At 48.1% G+C, this 16,518-nt stretch overlaps 1 protein-coding gene across 2 annotated transcripts in view; it reads left to right on the plus strand.

The window, feature by feature from the left end:
• MLEC (malectin) overlaps positions 1-15,698 on the plus strand; it is a 30,821-nt gene extending 15,123 nt beyond the window's left edge. The window contains exons 4-5 of one of the 2 annotated variants that reach the window (XM_014065293.2): positions 1,958-2,015; positions 10,344-15,698. In XM_014065293.2, coding sequence (XP_013920768.2) covers positions 1,958-2,015; positions 10,344-10,573 — 288 coding nt within the window. In that variant the 3' untranslated portion in view covers positions 10,574-15,698. The remainder of the gene's footprint in view (positions 1-1,957; positions 2,016-10,343) is intronic. The other variant, XM_087705892.1, reaches the window with a different exon arrangement.
• Positions 15,699-16,518: the final 820 nt, after the last annotated feature.

The following is a 16,518-nucleotide window of genomic DNA, read 5'->3' on the forward strand; positions in this document are numbered from 1 at the left end:
GGCTGACCTTGTACTGGATTGGTGCGATTCACTGTCAGGGCAGGGCCGGCTTCATCCCCCCTCCCCCCATGTCCTTATCCACCCACATTACATGTTCCCCCCCCCCTCCCTTTCCTGGTGGCAAGTGACAGTCTGGCAAGGTGCAATGCAAAGCTAGAAGCAGAATGGCAGCCATGACATGTGCCTTCATAGACTTTGGCTTGGTGCCTCCTGGCATCCTAGGAGTCAAAGTCTAGGAGGGAGGTGGGCCATGGGGGAAACAAATGGGAAATAAACATGTATGGCTATGTGATGGCAATTAGAGAGAGGGGAATGACAGCTTGACGAAGAATAGAGTAGCTCAGAACCAGTTTGTGCCAGTGCTGAAGGCCATGCTTCCAGAGAAAGAATGTGGATTTCCCAAAACACTCAGCATTCTCAAAACACCTAAGCGAATCTTCATTGGACGAAGACAGGCTGGTCATGAGGGGGAAGGCTGGGATGCAGGGAAACATTTTGTATCCTTTTAGCTTGGGAAATTTACAATATTTTTTGCTCCCTGAGATGCATTCCCATTTTCAGCCTCTGCACCACCCGTTTTCGGCCTCTGTGTATCCCTTTTTTGACCTCTTTTGCAGAGACTGAAAATAGAGTGCAGGGTGGCCAAAAACAGAGGAAGGGTGTGGGCTGGCGGGTGGGCAGGGTTTCAGCAATATTCACTTCATGAGATGCACAGACATTTCCATCCAAAAGAACCTATCACTTTCATCAAATGGAATCAAGGGTCTTTCTTTCCTAAGGGAGCTACCTGGGGCAGGTCTGACAGACTTCCATGCAGAGCCCAGGGCAGCATATTTTGGCCAGTGACATAGGATGAGAAATTGCACCCTCTGTCCTGTAGAAAGGTTACCATTGGTCTTCATCTCTTTGCCCAAAAAACTCCTCCCTCTGTTACTTCTGCTGAGATTGCAAAGCTGCATGAAGTCTGACTTTGTTCCTGTGATCTCTTGAGTACATGAACGTGGACAAGCATATGCACACATGGATGTCGTGATAGATTGTTTCCTTTATAGCCATCCAGTTGAAAAACAGAATGCAGCCCTTTTAAAAAAACAGTGGCGTTTTCTTGGATGCATAGATTGAGCCCAAAGTTTCTGTTGCTAAGCAACGGAAAGTGTGTTTTGTCCCATTTTAGAACCTTTTTGCCAGAGTTATTAAGTGAATCATATGGTCATTAAGCAAATCTGGCTTCCCCCATTGACTTTGCTAGATGGGGCAGTTAAAAATGATGATCATGGAATTACAGATTAAGAGAATTGGAAGGGACCTTGTAGGTCATTTAGTCCAACCCCCCACCCAAGCAGGAGACCCTACACCATTTCTGACAGATGGCAGTCCTGGCTCTTCTTGAAAGCCTCCAGTGATGAAGCTCCCACAACTTCTGAATGCAACTTCTTTTCCATGGGTTGATTGTTCTCACTGCCAGAAAATTTCTCCTTATTTCCAGGTTGAATCAGTTTCCATTCATTATTCCTTGTCTGGCCGCCCGGCATTTTGGAATAGAATGGAACAGAATAGAACAGAACTGAACTGAACTCTTTATTGGCCAACACAAGGAATTTGTCTCTGGTGCAGAGCCTTTAGTGTACATACCGGTCATAAGTCATTTTTTTCAGTGCCATTTTAACTTCAAATAGTCACTAAGTGAATTATTGTAAATCATGGACTACATGTACTTTAAAAAATCCAACAGATAGCTGGCTGGAAATCCGAATTCAATTTCTTCCAGTACTATCCTAAACTGGACAACTGTGTGGGCTGTTAACAACCCCTGAGAGCCTGGGCTGTGAATTTTTCTACAGAGCTGCCATAAGGCCTCATTGGGAAGCCCCAAATCTGTACCATTGTTAAAGATTGGCTCTCTCAAAGAAATAAAGGGTAACAAAGGAATTCATCAACTCTCTCTTGCTTTCTGCAGGGGTACTATGATAATCCAAAAATCTGTGCACTGTATGTCCTCTCAGGAACAGCGGATGGTGAGTAACTCCTTTGTCTTCCTGTTTCTTCACCCAGGCAAATGGCGGGCGGTCCTGCGTCTGTCCAAAGGGCAGCTCTAGGTCACAGAGCAATCATTTAGGAAAGTTAGGGTGATGTTGAACTCAATTGCCAAAAGATAGAATCTGTAACCTTTGGAAGAGCTTCCTTTCTGTCAAGCACCGGGTTCAGTAGAGAAATAAAGTTGTGTAAATGGAAAACCTCATTTTAAGAGACAGATTTGGCCATTGTTATTTATTTTTGAAGCTTCTGTTCTAAAAAGGAAAAGATGAAATAATGCTTCTATACTGTCTAATATTAATGATAAACTTAAGGATTGAATTATTGTATATTGTTACCAATAGCAATTATACATTTTTGTCAGGGCTGCCTCTGTCCATTTCCAGCAAGCAGCAGGCTAGCTGACATTTGTTCTCTTTATTAGTTATCTTTTTTCCGACATACAGGAAAAACACGTACAGAAAACCGAGAAAACCCAGTTGCCTCTTGAAAAAGCACCTTTGGGATAGTAGCCCGTGTGGGACACCTTGGAATTCACTGAAATCTAGAGGTCCCATAGAAATCCCGCACTTGGGGGAAATAAAATATCCCTGCGTCAGGAGCACACTTTAAGTTTCAGAGGACTGAGAGTGACCTTAACATCTAGATTGGTGTTTCTCAACCTTGGTAACTAGAAGATCGGTGGACTTCAACTCCCAGAATTCCCCAAACTGGGGAATTCTAGGAATTGAAGTCCACCGATCTTCTAGTTACCAAGGTTGAGAAATATTGTTTTCCAGGGCGCTGCTCAGAGTCCAAGCAAGCAATGGGTTAAATACAGCCAAACTGCCCAGAACTGAATTGAAACTTTAAGCCACGCCTCTGGTGCTGATTATCTTCAGTTTTTTTTCAATTCAGCTAGCCCAGTGGACACGCTTTGAGTTTCTCTTCAATTCTAATAGATTGCTTGGACTCTCCATTGAGTTTTAACGTGAGGAAAATAATTGGTGTCTTTAAATTCGAGCAGGCTTGGTGGGCAATAACATTTTCTTCCCACAATTTGGCCTTTCCTATCCCTTGTTCTCCCGGTGTCCTGGTCTCTCTCAGGCGCCATTGGGGACACAGGCAGCTGTTGGGGAAACACGTGGGTCGGAATGCCGATGCCAGCGCTGCCGCAGCCCTCCCCCCCCCACTGTGGGGGGAATCCCTGCTGAGGGCTCTGTTGCCGCCATCCGTGCCTTTTAGAGGCCGGCATGCGGTGCGGCTCCTCAGGGCTCTCTCCCAGGACTGGCGGCAACTTTAAATGCTGAGGCGTCAGTGAGATCCGGCTGCCATTTTGGACCATCTGCTGGTTTTGTTTTCGCTTTAAACCGCATGCCGCAGCTGCGAAGTGGTGAGTGGAGGTGGTCCCTACCTTTCTCAGTTAGGCCCAATATTACCATCATGGCTGATCAGGTCCCCGAAGACCCTGGCCAAATGGGGGGTATCTTCCAGGGCCTTCTCAAGGCAGGCCGGCATGGCTGCCAGGGAGGCCATCAGGGGCACTAAGCCATATTCCAGACCCCGGCCTAAGCAGGGATCAGGACTGTATAAGGACGCATTGCGCCGCCAAAAGGCCCTAGAAAAACAATTTTCCAAGGCCCAGCACCAGGGCCAAGCCTCTTATTCAGTGACTCCTGAGGAGCCCTCCATGGAGGTTCCACCAGCTCAAGCACACCCCATATTGTATAGTGAAGAGGAGGGCCAGGAATTTTCACCCACGGCTTCCCTGGCCATGGCAATATCCCCAGGCCCTTCAATGGCAGATCAGGCTGATCTCTTTGCATGTCCTTCGGATCTGGAGGAAGGCCCAGCCGCGGGGCCCTTGGCCCCACAACATCCACCTCCTAGGCCCGACCCTAGGGTTTGTCCCATTGACGATCAAGGGCCCAACCTTTCGGCAGAGATGCAGGAGGTTATTAATAGAGCTATCTCCCAGGGCATTGAAGCGGGCATGCAACACAAGGGCAAGCGCACCTGCAAGACCTGACATCTCCAGCCCCAAGTCGCTCACAGAGCTGCATCTCCCCCCCCCCCCCCCCTTACATCACAGTCCCCCCCATTCCTCTATGGGTACCGAGGATTCGGACATTCTGCCTAGGCAGGAAGCTGAGTTTTCTGGGAATGAAGGTGGTGCTACCGAAAAACCTACATTCTCAGGCCTATTTAAACTTTCCAATTTCAAAACCATTTTGGATAAGGATAAAATGGCAACCCGCTTGGGGTCAACCCCACCAGCTCAGGCGATTGCTGACCCAGATGACTTGTCTGGGGACCTTTTTGAGGAGCCTGTTTCGGCTCAGGAGATTGTGCCTACTCCCAAGCTCTTTCTTAATATGGTTCAAAAGCACTGGGCACAACCAGCCACCATGGCTACCCCCAGTAGCAATGATAAAAAGCTGTACACGGTAGATGCCAGCCTGGAGGATTTGCTTAAGCTGCCCCCAATCGATCCTCCTGTGGCGGCCCTTACCTCAACCTCTGTACTCCCACCTGATTTACTGGAGGACCTCAAGGCCGAGGACAAGAAAACTGAACACGCCTACCACAAGACGCATCAGGCAGCCACATGGGCGATTAAAACATCTGCCTCGGCCTCTTTCCTTTCCAGAGCTGCTCTTCTCTGGTTGAGACAATTATTAACATAAATTCCGGGCAGAGATACCAAATTAAGGCAGGATATAAATAAGATCATGGCGGCCACAGAGTATACCACCGATGCCACCCTGAGCGCAGCCAAGTTCGCTTCTCGGGCCCTGGCGTCCAATGTCACTACCAGGCGTTTCTTGTGGCTCAGGCACTGGAATGTGGACATGCATTCCAAGTGGAAGCTGGTCTCTGCTCCCTTTAAGGGAGACAAGCTTTTCGGGGAGGTCTTGGACCCGGTCCTAGTGGAAAACAAGGACAAAAAGAAGGTGATGACGTCAGTTACTAAGAAATCCGACAGGAAGGGTCCCTACTCCTACAGGAGGCAGCCTTTCAGAACACGGAGCCCTCTTCCAGTTCCGCTCTGTCCCGTCGGTCGTTTTCTCAGCAGGCTGATAGGTCCCAGGACCATCAGTCATTCTGAGACAGAGGTCACCAACAGCACTACTCCAGACGTCCCTTTCAGGGGGGGTCTGGTTCCCGTCCCTTCAGGAGGTACAAGTGACTAACTGAGTTCAGCTCCCATAGGAGGGTGTCTCCCGTTGTTCCACGCCCAGTGGGAGCAGATCACGTCGGATCAGTGGGTCCTACAAACAATCCGACTGGGTCTCACCTTGGAATTCCTTTCCCTCCCTCCCCGTCACTTCATCAGGTGCCCTGTTCCCTCGTGTCTGGTCAAACGGGCTCTCATGGAGCAGAAGATCAGGCATCTGGTCAAGAGCCAAGGTGGCGCAGTGGTTAAATGCAGCACTGCAGGCTACTGCTAGATCAGCAGTTCAGCGGTTCAAATCCCACCGGCTCAGGGTTGACTCAGCCTTCCATCCTTCCTAGGTGGGTAAAATGAGGACCCAGATTGTTGGGGGCAATATGCTGACTCTCTGTAAACCGCTTAGAGAGGGCTGAAAGCCCTATGAAGCGGTATATAAGTCTACTGCTATTGCTATCTCAGGGAGATCAGGGCCATAGAGCCAGTCCCGGCAGGGCAGGAAGGGACAGGGTTTTACTCCATCCTGTTCCTGGTCCCCAAAAATTCTGGGGGGGTGGAGGGGGATCCTAGATCTAAAAAGGTTAAACTATCACATAACCTACCGGAGGTTCAAGATGCAGTCCCTACAATCTATCCTGGGCTGCATCAGGCCGGGAGACATCTTGACCTCCATAGATGTTACAGAGGCCTACCTCCACGTACCCATCCGCAAAGCCCACCGCCGGTACCTGCGGTTTACCTACGCCAGTCAGCACTACCAGTACCGGGCCCTGCTGTTTGGCCTGTTGTCGGCCCCCAGGACATTTACGAAGATCTTCACGGCAGTGGCGGTTTTCCTCAGATCCCATCCGGTGAGGCTACACTGCTACCTGGACGATGGCCTCATCCAGTCATCACCCCAGCAGGTGGTCCGGGACCTAGAGTACACGATGCAGGTACTTCAAGCTCATGGTTTTTTCATAAACTTGGAGAAGAGTCATCTTCATCCAACAACCAGGCTGCAACATCTAGGAGCCATCATCGACACCGTCGCCTGCCAGGTCTTCCTATCACCGGAGCGAATGGCAAGCCTCAAGAAAAGAGTCGCACAGGTGCAGCGGTCTCCCCAAGCCAAGGTTGTTCAACTTTCACAGCTCCTAGGCAAAATGATCTCGTGCCTGTCCATCGTTCCGTGGGCAAGGCTCCATTCTCATCCCGTCCAATGGCTCCTCCTCCCTTACCAAAGGGCCAACGAGAGCAGCTCGACAAGACTCATTCCGATCTCCATAAAGGTACGTCATTCGTTCAGATGGTGGATGTCTCCAGCTCTGATGATCCGTTCAAGGAGCCGACCCAGTTCACCATCACGATGGACGCCAGCCTGTACGGTTGGGGGGGGGGGGATTTCCACAATCAGCTTGCTCAGGGCAGGTGGTCCCCAACCGAAGCCTCTCACAGCATCAACTGGCTGGAGCTGAGGGCGGTCCGGTTTGCTCTTCTTCATTTTCAGACTGGCATTCAAGGGCATCACGTGAGGGTGTTGACGGACAATGTCGCGACAAAGGCGCACATCAACTGCCAGGGGGGCACGCGCTTCAGATCCCTGATGTCAGAGGCCGACATCCTAGGTCGATGGGCGGAGAAGCACCTCCTGTCCATACAGGCGGAGCACATTTCTGGCATGACCAGCACCCAAGCAGACTGATTGAGCAGGGCCACGGTCGACCACTTGGAGTGGCGCCTGCATCCGCCTGTTCCAGCGCATGTCCCAGAGGTTTCGTTCTCCGCAGGTAGGCCTGTTCGCCACAGCGTCCAACTCGCACCTTCCCAGGTTTTTCACGAGATTTCATGACCCACATGCTGAGGGGGTCAATGCCTTGCACTGTCCTTGGCCGCGGGAACTGCTCTACCCCTTCCCACCATTACCTCTACTTCCCTGAGTTATCCGGAAGATCCTGTCGGAGGCAGCGGAGATACTACTGGTGGCGCCGTTCTGGCCCAGGAGAACCTGGTTTGCGGACCTGGTGAGTCTTGCCGTCAAGCCCCCTTGGTGGATCCCGCCGCAGGAGATCTCCCTCAGCCAGGGGGCCCTTCAACATCCGGAGCCCCAGTGGCTACAGCTAGCCATCTGGCACTTGAGAGGGCTCTCCTGAGCAGGGCAGCCTTTCGACCAAGGTGATCTGCACCATCCAGGCGTCACAACACCCCTCCACGATCCGGATCTACAACGCTACCTGGAGGGACTTCGTCGGTTGGTTTTTCCGCCCGTTCCTGTCATCCTGGACTTCCTGCAAGACAGCCTTGACAAGGGTTTGGCACCCAACACTCTTCGCCATCAGGTGGCAGCGCTTTCCACCATCCTGGCTTCTGACGGACAGTCTTCACTCGGTCGACATCCCACCATCTGCAGTTTTCTCAGGAGGGGGGGCTACTAACCTGAGCCCCCCAGCGGTTCACAGATATCCAACTTGGGACCTTACCGTAGTCCTACGTGCTCTTATCGAGTCCCTGTTTGAACCTCTCCGGATATTTGACATTTAAGACCGCCTTTCTAATTGCCATCACTTCTGCAAGGCGTATTTCTGAGCTGGCTGCCCTGTCTGTCCGTGAGGACTTGTGCCTGATTCAACAGGACAGGGTAATCCTCAGACTGGACCCGTCATTCATACCTAAGATTAATTCCTGGTTCCACCAGGCTCAGGAAGTAATCCTCCCAGATTTCTGCCCGCATCCCACACATCCCAGAGAGAAACGTTGGCACAAGCTGGATGTCCGCAGGACGCTCCGCAGGTACATCAAGCGTACTGCTAGTTTTCGTCGCTCTGAATCGCTCTTTGTTTCCTTCCAATCATCTTCCCAGGGCAGGAAGGTGTCTTTGTCTACAATCGGTGGGTGGCTTAGGGCCTGCATTGCCGTCGCTCATGTCCTGCAGTCCAAACCGGTGCCTAGTCGCATCACGGCACATTCTACTAGGAGCGCTGCCACCACGGCAGCCTGGGCGACTTGGGCACCGATTGAAGAAATTTGCAGGGCGGCCACCTAGACCTCGTTATCTCCGTTCGTATGGAATTATAAGTTGGACAAGTTTGCTTCAGTGGAAGGGGCCTTTGGGAGGTGAGTTCTTCATGGCATTCATACCAGCGGAGAGACCCTGACTGCTACTGCTTCCCGCCCTAGTAACATTTAGCTTGGGTATGTCCCTTGCTTGGACTCTCCTGAGCAGTGCCCTGGAAAAGGACCATTGGACTTACCTGAAGGGTTGTTTTCAGGGCACTGTGAAAGAGAGTCCACCCCACCCGGGGGTCTAGTTCCGCTGTTCTCAGTTCAAGGTTGGCAGTTCTAGTTAGACTTGTTTATTGTTGAGAGTATATCGGATCCAGTGTTGGACTTCTCAGCGCGCAACAGTTCCACGTCTTCATTGAAAAAATCTGAAGATAATCAGCACCAGAGGCGTGGCTTAAAGTTTCAATTCAGTTCTGGGCAGTTTGGCTGTATTTAACCCATTGCTTGCTTGGACTCTCCTTCGCAGCGCCCTGAAAACGACGCTTCAGATAAGTCAATGGTCCATCTAGACCCTTTGTGATACTGGCAAGTTCACAAAATATGACAACCGTGGCTCTGGACTCAGTGTCATGGGCCCAGTTCAGTTTCAGGGCCAGATGAACCTCCGATTGCTGTCCATAGAATGGTGCCAAGCAAGGCACTAGCCGGCCCCAGGAAATACCACCCAATGGAGGGAGGAGCAGTGCTGGAATCAGGATCTATCAGGAGTAGATCTTGCTTATCAACCAGGTTGTACGGTGGCTCTGAAGGCTCTGTGGAACCTGGGGAATGGATGGCACCAACTGAAGCAGGTGGAATATATTAAGAAGGCTTGTGTAAACAATGATGGTGGCTCCAGATCAGGAACCTGCAAAATGCCTGGACCTCAAAGCCAATATCAGATTGGCTGGGCTTATGTATCTGGTAATTGAATGGCAACATCTCCTAAATGCTACCAACCCGGTAGAAACCATCTTGACTTCCAGATACTGAGCCACCAAAATTATCATCTGACTGGGCATTCTCTTCCTTAGTGGTGCAAAGATGCATGTCTCCAGCAGCAGGGATCCTTGAAGAGAGGAGAAGCATCCAGTAACTACTGTACTATCTTAAGGCAGTCTTGATAACAAAGAATGTATCTCTCTGGCTATCCTACACACACACACACAAACACACACACACAGCACGGGAGCAAACCTGGCACAAGTTTAGGCTGAGTTGACAATATAAGAGTAGCTGAAGTTATCTTTCAATATTTTCAGGGTCCCCAAAAGATAGGAATTAGTCCCGCACCGCTAAAAGAAAATGGAATTGGAGATGGTTCTAGCTTTTAAGGGTTTAAACACTCACTTTTTCTTTGCAACTGCTATGTGTTGCTTCCGGCCAGTGGAAAGGGTTAGTCTCTTGTTAGTACGCTGCTCAGTAAACTAGATTCAGCCAGTGCCTGTACCAAAGAAGGCTTTTCCCACAGGAGACGGGAAAATGTCCCAAGCCTCTGGCCAAAGAGGCCTGTATTCTCAGGTCCATTTGAGCAGAAAAGAACTCTTCTTCCTTTTACTAAGTTTTTCCAGCTGTGGTCCCATTGCAAGAGACAACAGTCAGTAGGCAAGACGAATGTGTTGCCATGCTATGCCAGAGAACATCTGCAACAGGGAAATTGGAGGTTGCCATTTGGGGGATTGGGGAGGGGACATCATTCCCAATTGGCTGACCTTCTCTGGGTGGTAGAAGAGGTTATGTGGGCAGGGGTCTGGCTGCAGGTGCTCTGGCTGTCTGACCACAGCCTACTTGTCTGTTGAGAACATCCAGAGGAAATGGAAAGGCGCAGGGGCAGATGTCTCAGGTTTCTCTCTTCCCTAGGGCTGGTGCTCCAACCTCCCCTTCCAGGGGGAAAAAATTGGGAGTTTGTAACAGGTCAAAAATGCTAACCTGTTGCATTTTATGGAGAAGCCGACACGTTCATGTGTAGCCTCAGTGGGATTCTATGTTGGCCTTGAGAAGGCTTTGTATGTGCCTTAAGCATCTTACCTACAGCTTTGAATCATAACTTTGAGGGTTTAGAGAAACGCTCCTTGCCTCCCTGCAATTTCTCTGCTTTACACCCTAGACTCTGGCATTGTTTTTCTTCTTTCTACAGATGTTCCAAAGCTTCAGCCTCACCCAGGCCTGGAGAAGAAAGAGGAGGAGGAGGAAGAAGAGGAGTACGAAGACGGATCCAGCCCTAAAAAGCAGGCCAATAAGAACCGGGTCCAGTCAGGTCCCCGCACACCAAACCCCTATGCCTCGGACAACAGCAGCCTCATGTTCCCGATCTTAGTGGCCTTTGGCGTCTTCATTCCAACCCTCTTCTGCCTTTGCAGGTTGTGAGAAAGACAGCAAGCACAGTGCAAGCCGGAGAGGAGGAGTTGGGCCGGATGTGGAGGCAGTCCTGGCTTCTCCATATTTAAGGAAAACAATGGCTTTTTAAGGAGCAGCAGGTACAATAAAGGGAGACTTTGCATCCTCCTCCACAGAACTTTGGGTCTTGGCCGGCTGTGGGCCAGCAGCAGGCACCTTTCCTCTCCAAAAGGCCTTGAAGCAGAACCTGGATCTTTGGGGCAGTGAATCCTGCAACGAGCAAGATGGAGTCCAAAGGGGCGGGCAGAAAGGCACACGATCCGAAGGTTGGCTAGAAAGAGAAGCAGCCACTGAACAGCCTTGCTGGATGGATCCACGGGTGTGGAGATGGGGGTTGGGTAGACATCCGCTAGAACATTTGTAGCTCAACACATGGTACTTCTTTTCTCCTCTGAATGAGGAGGCTCACTTTGACGGATTGATATTTGGTCAACATGCTTTTGGTTATGGGACAGGTTGAGCCGGTAATCTAAGTCACCTGCTCTGCCAGGCGTTCTGAGAAGATTTTATTTTCAGGCAAAGTGCATTCCCTGGTCATGATAATTCTGGCAAGTCTTGAGTTGTCTTTAGAGAATTCCCTCTCGCCTCTCGTGGTGTAACTTTAATCTAGTTTCTCTCCCCCTCCTCCCATCCTCCCAAATGCAGTGATTCCACTCTTAACTCCTCTTCCCATTCCATGTCACATGGCAAAAACCTGACCAGCAGAAGCTGGCACTCTAGCGGGCATTTAGGGAGCTCCCCTGATGGCCTTCCATTTTTCTTGTGCCTGGAGACTTTCCACGATCCAAGGTGGTGGCTCCTTTTTTTCTGCTTAAGAGCTCCAGAGCTAGAAAACCTTCAAAGGTTTCTCTCTTGCATCTTCAGTCATTACATTTTTTTTCAGGCTCGGCTTCAACTTTTGAAGGAGATGCATGTCCTTTGAAGGGATCCTGCCGGCCATTCCTTTCTCGGGTCTTTTGGTGGGCACAGTCTGAAATGACCTTAAAAGGTGCTTCCCGCAAGATTGTATTGTAAGCAAAGCCAGGATTGCTTGAGCATAACCTACAGAGAAATCCCCTACTTGGGTTGTTGGGACTGCGGTTGTCATCTTCCCTAAATATTTACTGGGATCTAAGGAATATTTCTCTCTCTGTCTTTTGATGTGGCTTTCTGGTTTTCCACTGCTATAGTTATATCTGGATCTGGGCAAAACAAAGGCAGAGTTGAAAACCTTTTCCTCAATGGCCTTTTCACACAGAGCAAGATGTACTTGTCAATCTGTCAGTTGATATTCAGCTCATGGTACTTGAGCCCCGCAGCGGCCAGGTTGTGCCACCGTATTTAACGTTTGTTCCTATAATCTGTTCCATTTTCCCAGTTTGTGGGCTTAATTTTAAGGCACTTGTCCGGTTTCTTTCCAGCTACAATCTCAGTGGGGAAATGAACTGTTTTGCATTTTCTTTTCATACTGCTGGTAAACATATTAAACTCAGTCAGCTGCTCTCTTTCTCCTGCTGGCTCAGAAAATTGTCTTCCTGCCCAGTTTTGGCTTCCTTTTGGACATTTCACCTCAAAGTAAATTCTTTCCTTTTTATTTATTAATATATATTACTACTAGACAGAAAAATCCCTCCCCCAATTTATTTAGGAATAAACCCCATTTGACTGAAAATGCTGGCAGGGATTTGCAAGTGTTTCATCTGGAAGCTACTCATGGCTCTAAACTTCATTTGATGGAAATCCATATTTGGTAATAGGGTGTCCATTTTCATGGCTGCCATTGGTGAAATGACTTCTGGGTTATGTCCTGTGAGACGGTTGATACCTGCTAGCAGAATATAGTAAAGGCTGAGGAAATTTCAGACCTTCGTTGTCTCACACCCCAAAGTAATTTCACCAAGTTCCGTAGTCTTTGAATTTCAACTGCGAAGAATTCGAATTGGAAGCTGTTGACGTCGCAGGTCCGGACAGATGAATCTGTTTTTGAAAGCAGGTGGATGTTATGTGAGCTCAGGTACATAGCCATGAGGACAAGGGGCTGCTTTCATCTTGTTATTGTTCATTTTTTGAATCTGTAATCTTTAAACGAAAGCCCTTGTAGCTGTTTATTTAGGGGCTAATTTATATTTTGCAAGTGAACAGAACATATAGGCTGCCTTGCCTCGCTCGCACCCTAATTTGTCCGACTTGATTGTAAAACTGCACATTTCCTCCACAAACAAACTGAAGATGGAGGAAGACCAAGTGAGCTATTGCAATCTCATTCCCATTCCCTTTTTTCTCCAGGGCCAGAGGAGGCTAAAGGCTACTGATTATCTTCCTGAGCAACTGTACTCGCTCTCTTCTCCAGTTCAGAAAACTCAAAATTCCTAAAGGAAGAGATGGTCTGTTTCTGATATGGATGGGTAGACTTAAGACCACTGAAAATCTGTATTTCTAGGTCTTGAGCTGTTAAAAAAAGGCAATTCCCTTTTATCATAAGAATGTTTGGTTCCAGTCAATCGCTAGAAGAGTAGCTTTATTCCTATTTTTTATGCAGAGAGAACATGGCCCTAATTTTCCCTTAGAGTTTGAATATATTGAGTGTGGTAAAACATTCAAGTATTTTCTTCTTTTAAAGGAAAATGCAGCAAAGTCAGCATTTGAATCTGTATTTGTTGCTTCTGCCTTTTCAACATTTTCAGGTATAAGTTGGCAGGCTTCTTTGCATGTCAAGAGGTCTTTTTTTAATGGAACTTTTGTTTTGTACAAACTTTGCACAAAAAAGACCCTTGGAGCCCCATGCTCTGTACACTTCACATCCTGCTCTGAGATGCCCTTAAAACCATGCGCATGTGTGAGGGCTTGGCCTTTCATACTTCTATACTCTGAAAGAAAAAAAAGGTGATCTATCAAGATCCTTGCAGCGTTACCCTCCACAAAGCACATCAGGACAGAAGCTGCTCTCCTCTTCCACAGATTGTGCTTTTACAACTCTCTGGTTGGGCAGGGATCTATCCCTTTTAAGATCTATCAAAGTATTAAGACTGCTGTGAATGGCACAGTTTGATTTAGAGGGTTGAGGATCAACTGGCTTAGGTTGTTTGGCATCTTGATTTAGGGACCGTGGTCCTTGAAGCTCTTCTGCCTAAGCTGGAGATCTTGTTCTTGCAGACTATAAGGTACAAGTGAATGGCAGTCTAAGTTTTGCCTGCCCGATGCCAAAATATGCTGAAGGTTCCTACCGCTGCCTCTTGTGAGAAGGGTTCATTTGTTCTGGGTTCATTTGTGCTGATGCATGCTTTAGTTATGTGCTTGGGGCACTGGTCCTTGTGTAGTAGCATTATTGGGCATAGTGGTATCCGGCTGCCCCTTTGTGGAATTGTTTTTATTTTTTGACCTACGTTTTGCTTGCACAAATATAATGCCTTCTCCCTTAGCCAGTAGGGGGAATAAATGGTTGCTTTCTCTTTCCTGAGATCCCATCAGACATAGACTATTGAGAAATAATCCTATTTCACCGCAGCAATTTAGACATTCAGAAGAGGAAACCCATGAATCAGGTATCCTCCTTTAAATGTCTTGAAGAGGGAGAAAAGCCTGGAGAAAGATCTGCAGTTGCCTGGTAAAGGTAAAAAAAACTCTGCCTGGGATTAATTGGGTATTCCGTTGAATGTAGGCCAAAGCGTGTTCCATATAAGTTGGAAAGATCAGGTGTTGGGATTTGCCAGAAGGAAAGGCTAAAGTAAATGGATATTGTTGGGCCTCCCTTGCCACAAAGCCAAAGGTAAGCGTTGGGATTGTTGCTCTGCAGAACTGTGTTTATCCTAAAGACTTTCAGGTTGCTAGAACAGACTGTAGCTTGCTTTTGAAAAGCCCCAAAGACAAACACAGCAGTAAAAATCTCTACTGGAGAATCTGGGGTGGGCCTCGAAATGCCGTCTTCCTTCAGCTTAGCTGGTGGCACACAATGCCTGCTAGGCCCTAATGCTGCTTCCTTCAAAGCAGAGCCCAGGAAGGTAGGGAAAGGGGAAGCATTGGCTGCCAACCACCTTCCATTGCCTTTCGGCTGTCCCTCCCCTCCCCTCCCCGCTCCCAGGCTCCCAAAGCTGTGCTTGATGGGGATCTGAGAGTGGTGCTTAGCTTCCAAATCGTTATTTGATCGAGGGCTGTGTGTGTGTGTGTGTGTGTGTTGGTTTCTTGAACCAAGAGATCACTCCCTGGTTAAAACCTGTGGGAAATTATTTGGGGTGCCTTTGGGGAGTGCCTTGAGAGATGTTTGAATTCCCCCAGGGAAAGGGCCTGGCCTTTTTTTCTCTCTTTCTCTAAACTTCACTTCCTAAGCCTCGTCATGATCAAAGTTTTAGTGGCGATAATCCTTGTTATTGCTAACGAGGCAGATGTAGGTTTTGAGGGCTGCAATCTCAGCTATCAGAAGATTGAGGCCCCATCCTTTATTGTACTGTTGTGTATGTTTATCTTTTCTATTTGTGTCCCTGCTTGCTAAAGAGGCATGGACGTGGCCTCTTAGGACAGCCTAGAACAGGGGGCCTCCAACTTTGGCAACTTTAAGCCTGGTGGACTTCAACTCCCAAAATTCTAGGAGTTGAAGTCCTCCAGGCTTAAAGTTGCCATGGTTGGAGACCCCTGGCTAGAATGTTTGCTGCCAGGTTTCAAGCTTGTGTGGAATCTGTCCTTACGCTGGTTTGCCATTCACAACTTTAAAGTCAATACATAATTCTGAAGCAGAGTGGCGCACGCCAATGTCCTTTACTTTTGTGTCTTTTAATATTTTGCATTGGTTCTTTTTATTATTGGGATGTGTGTAGGTGTGCATTTAATATTGAGCTTGGGCAAAGGGTAAAAAAGCACATATGACTTTTGTCTGACTACATTGGCTTTGCAAAAGATTTCTTTTCCCGGGGAAGTGAAATAGGTATGGATGAGTTCTGCATTAATTATTCCCCCCATCCCATTTTTTGGTACATTTAGCTGTTTTGTTTTTTTAATAAATTTTGTTGATTTCTCTTTTTTTTTCTCTCAGGATGTCTGGTTGAGGGAAATATTCTGAAATCTACTGCCTGGCAGTTTTAACCAGCAGTGTGTTAAAAAAATAAAAATTATATTGTCACTTAAACTAAGCCGCGGTTTCATTTTTTAAGTGGAAAGATGACATATCAGCTTGAAACTCTGTAACTCCTGACTAACTTAAAATCCTGGCACCACAACAAAGAATCCTTCCCAAGCTGGCATTTATATTGTTGTCTCTATTAGTATTAAGCTTGCTTGTTCTTCAGCCTTCCGAGGTGGGTAAAATGAGGTCGCAGATTGTTGGGGGCAAAAGGCTGACTCTGTAAACTGCTTAGAGAGCGCAGTAAAGCACCGCAAAGCAGCATATAAGGCTAAGTGTTATTGCTCGCTCTTTTCTCCCTTCCATGGTTAGAATGGAGTATTGCTGGCAAACTCTGCTCACTGCCAGCAGTTCAATTCTGATCTCAAGTTGACTCAGCCTCCCCTCCTTCCAAGGTCAGTAAAATGACCCAAATTGTTGGGGGCAAGAAGCTGACTCTAAACCACTTACAGAGGGCTGTAAAGCGGTATATAAGTCTAGGTGCTGGTTTTAAGTGCAAAAAACAGACTTAATGGTTTTAAAAAAATTCCCTCCCTCTTCTAGTAAGGCGTGTTTTAAGTCCAGAAGGTCTGCTTCCTGCCAGATTCGATTACCAGATACACTTTAGGACAGTCTCAACCTCGTCAATTTTTCAAGTCGTGTGGACTTCAACTCCCAGAATTCTCTGGGTGGGGAATTCTGGGAGTTGGAGGTTCTTTTTCCAAAAGGGAACTGGACTCTTTTTTTCCCCCCTTGAGGCGGTTCAGGTTTGCTTCAGTCGAGCTAGGCTGCCCTAAAGAAGCCGTCTCCCGAGGCGACGGGTGAAGAAAGGGCTTCCGTAGGGCCG

The sequence above is a fragment of the Thamnophis sirtalis genome, unplaced genomic scaffold, assembly GCF_051295495.1.
Source record: "Thamnophis sirtalis isolate CommonGarterSnake01/CBP01778 unplaced genomic scaffold, rThaSir2_p1.2 scaffold_2, whole genome shotgun sequence".
NCBI lineage: Eukaryota > Metazoa > Chordata > Lepidosauria > Squamata > Natricidae > Thamnophis > Thamnophis sirtalis.